Here is a 3248-nt window from a genome sequence, read left to right as displayed (position 1 = left end):
TCTAGATTTTCTCAAATTCTTTTATTTATTTATTTATTTATTTATTTATTTTTTAAAGTATATTTTATTGATTTTTTACAGAGAGGAAGGGAGGGGGATAGAGTGTTAGAAACATCGATCAGCTGCCTCCTGCACATTTCCTACTGGGGATGTGCCTACAACCAAGGTACATGCCCTTGACCGGAATTGAACCTGGGACCCTTGAGTCCGCAGGCTGATGCTCTATCCACTGAGCCAAACCGGTTAGGGCTCAAATTCTTTTAGATGTTCTCTAAAGACCAGATTTGAGAGGAAATGAAAAAAATTCTTTTTCCTAATGCCTAAATTTGTCATGAAGATTTCTTGGTATGAGTAAAATTATATGATTTATGTACAAATGCTTTTTTATTACTTTTTAAAAATATATATGATCATTAAATGTTTTTTTCTAATTTGTAATCATTGGCAATTTGCTTATTGTGTAGTAGGCACTCCTTAAGTATTTGTTCAAAGCATACCTGCTTATATAATTTTCTTTTTTTCTCAGGAGTTCATGTGCCACACAATCCAGCCTTCTGGAAAGTGTATACAAAATGTTCAGGAAGGAGGACCTACTTTCAAGTAACACTCGCCAAGCATTTGTAGACCGTTCTCTTCTCACTCTACTATGGCACTGTAGCCAGGATGCTTTGAGAGAATTTTTTTGCAAAATTGTGGTGGATGCTACTGATGTGTTGAAGTCCAGATTTACAAAGGTATCATACATCTATTATTCATGAAATGTTAATAAGAATTGACAGGTCGCCCTGATCAATGTCATTAGAAACTGCCATGTGGGGGCTTCTGATCAAGATGGTGACATAGATAAATGTGGTCCTTGCATCCTCCCACAACTACATCAAAATTACAACTAAACTACAGAACAGCCACATTGAGTGTTCATCAATAAACGAATGGATAAAGACGAAGTGGTGCATATATACAGTGGAATATGACTCAGCCATACAAAAGAAAGAAATCTTGCCCTATTCAACAACATGGATGGACCTAGAGGGTATTGTGTTGAGTGAAATAAGTCAGACAGGGAAAAATACCATATGATTTCACTGTTATGTGGAATCCAAAAACACACACAAAATAAACAAGCAGACCAGAAACAGACTCATAGATACAGAGCACTTTTTTTTAAAGTATATTTTTATTGATTTCAGAGAGGAAGGGAGAGGGATAGAGAGATAGAAACATCAATGATAAGAATCATTGATTGGCTGCCTCCTGCATGCCCCCCCTGGGAGGGATCAAGCCGGCAACCCCAGCACATGCCCCCAACTGGAATCGAACCTGGGACCTTTCAGTCCACAGGCCGACGCTCTATTCACTGAGTCAAACCAGCCAGGGCGATACAGAGCACTTTTGATTGTTGCCAGATAGGAGAGGGGTTAGGGGATGGGTGAAAAGGAGATGGGGTTAAGAAGTACAGATTGGTCGTTAGAGACTAGTCATGGGGATGTAAAGTATAGCCAAGGGAATACAGTCAGTAATATTGTGATAAGTATGTATGGTGTCAGATGGGTACTAGATTTATTGGAGTGGTCACTTCATAAGTTACATAAATATCTAATTCACTGGCTTGTATACCTGGAACTAATATAATATTGCACATCAAGTGTAATTGAAAAAGAAAATATTATTTTAAAAAACTGCGATGTGTTCAGTCAAAGGGTTTCTGTTGCTCAAGGAACATTATTTTTGCATTTAGATAACAATCTGTGGTTAAATCGGATCTCTATTTGTTTCCTGTGGTAACAAATTACCACAAACGTGGCTTAGAACAACAGAACTTATTCTCTTAGTTTTGGAAGCCATAAACAAGAAATCAGTTTTATTGGGCTGAAATCAAGGTCTGGCCCGGGCTGTGCTTGCTTTAGAAAATCTATTCCTTGCCTCTTCCAGATTCCTGAGGCTTTTAGCGATCTTTGGCTTGTGGCTGCATCACTCCTATCTCTGCTTATGTGGTCACATTGCCTCCTCCTTTTTGTCTAAACCAGCCGTGGGCAAACTACGGCCCTCGGGCCCGATTCTATTCCTTGCCTCTTCCAGATTCCTGAGGCTTTTAGCAATCTTTGGCTTGTGGCTGCATCACTCCCATCTCTGCTTATATGGTCACATTGCCTCCTCCTTTTTGTCTAAACTCTCTCTCTCTCTGCCTCCATCTTATAAATATATCATTGCATTTAGGGCCCAATTAGATAATCTCCTAATATCAGGGTCCTTTACTTAATTTCATCTGTATAATCCTTTTTTCTCCAGTAAAGTACAGATTCTAGGGATGGAACATGGATATCTTTTAGGGGCTGTTATTCACCCTAACACTACTCACCTGCCCAAATGTTTCCACTTGCCAAATAAGTTTATTCCATCCCAACATCCCCCAAAGTCTAAACTCATTACAGAATCAACTCTGTAGTGCAAAATCTCATTTAAATATTATCAGCTCAAAGTTCAAAACCTCATCATATAAATCAGGTATGGGTGGGATTCTGGGTATGATCCCCGTTGGGGCAAAATTCTATCTGTGGATCTGTGAAACTAGAAAACAGTTTGCTTCCATAATACAGTGGTGGGACCGGCATAGGATGATAATTATAGATATTCATATTCCAAGAACAGAAAATGGACGTAAGAAAGGAGTTAGTGTTTGAAAGCAATCTCAGAAGTCAGCAAGCCAAATGCTATTAGGTTTCAAGACCAGAAATCATGCTCTGTGGCCTGACGCTCTTCCCTCTGGACCAAAGTCTCCATCTTAGAGTTATTCTTTTTCCTTGAAGGATAGCATATGCTCGCAGCTGAGTAGTTTTATCAATGTGTGTTCTTGCCTGTAGATTTTTTTCTCTCATTCCATCTCAGTGTTTCCTCTGGTATGCACTCAAAAACCTATGGCCATCTTACATGTCTGGAGATTTACTCTACAGATATTTGCAGGATAGTCTCATCTCTGTTTCTGGTCCATGAGTCACATGCTTGATTTTTTCAGCTTTAGTCAAAGATTGTCCTTAGTCTTTTCTCCAGCGCACACTTTCCTAACAGTGAATCTTCTATTGTTAGCATCTTTCACAATCTGGATAGGCAGAGAATTTCCCAAGTTATCAAGTTCTGGTTCTTTTTGCTTAACAGTTCTTACCTCAATTTATGTCTGTACCTCACATTTTATTAGAAGCATAAAGAAGGAACCAGGCAGCACCTTCAACAAATTTGTTTGTAAAGCTTCT

General features: G+C 38.9%; 1 protein-coding gene across 1 annotated transcript in view; it reads left to right on the top strand.

Moving 5' to 3' along the window:
* LOC106724664 (DNA-dependent protein kinase catalytic subunit-like) overlaps positions 1 to 3248 on the top strand; it is a 32841-nt gene that overhangs the window by 10880 nt on the left and 18713 nt on the right. Inside the window, exon 6 of the mRNA XM_014532901.1 lies at positions 527 to 734. Within this exon, the coding sequence (XP_014388387.1) occupies positions 527 to 734 (208 nt within the window). The remainder of the gene's footprint in view (positions 1 to 526; positions 735 to 3248) is intronic.

This window comes from Myotis brandtii, unplaced genomic scaffold (genome assembly GCF_000412655.1).
Source record: "Myotis brandtii unplaced genomic scaffold, ASM41265v1 scaffold922, whole genome shotgun sequence".
In the NCBI taxonomy this organism is placed as follows: Eukaryota; Metazoa; Chordata; class Mammalia; order Chiroptera; family Vespertilionidae; genus Myotis; species Myotis brandtii.
The sequence above is the reverse complement of the archived record's forward strand: the minus strand, read 5'-3'. Positions and strand labels throughout refer to the sequence as shown.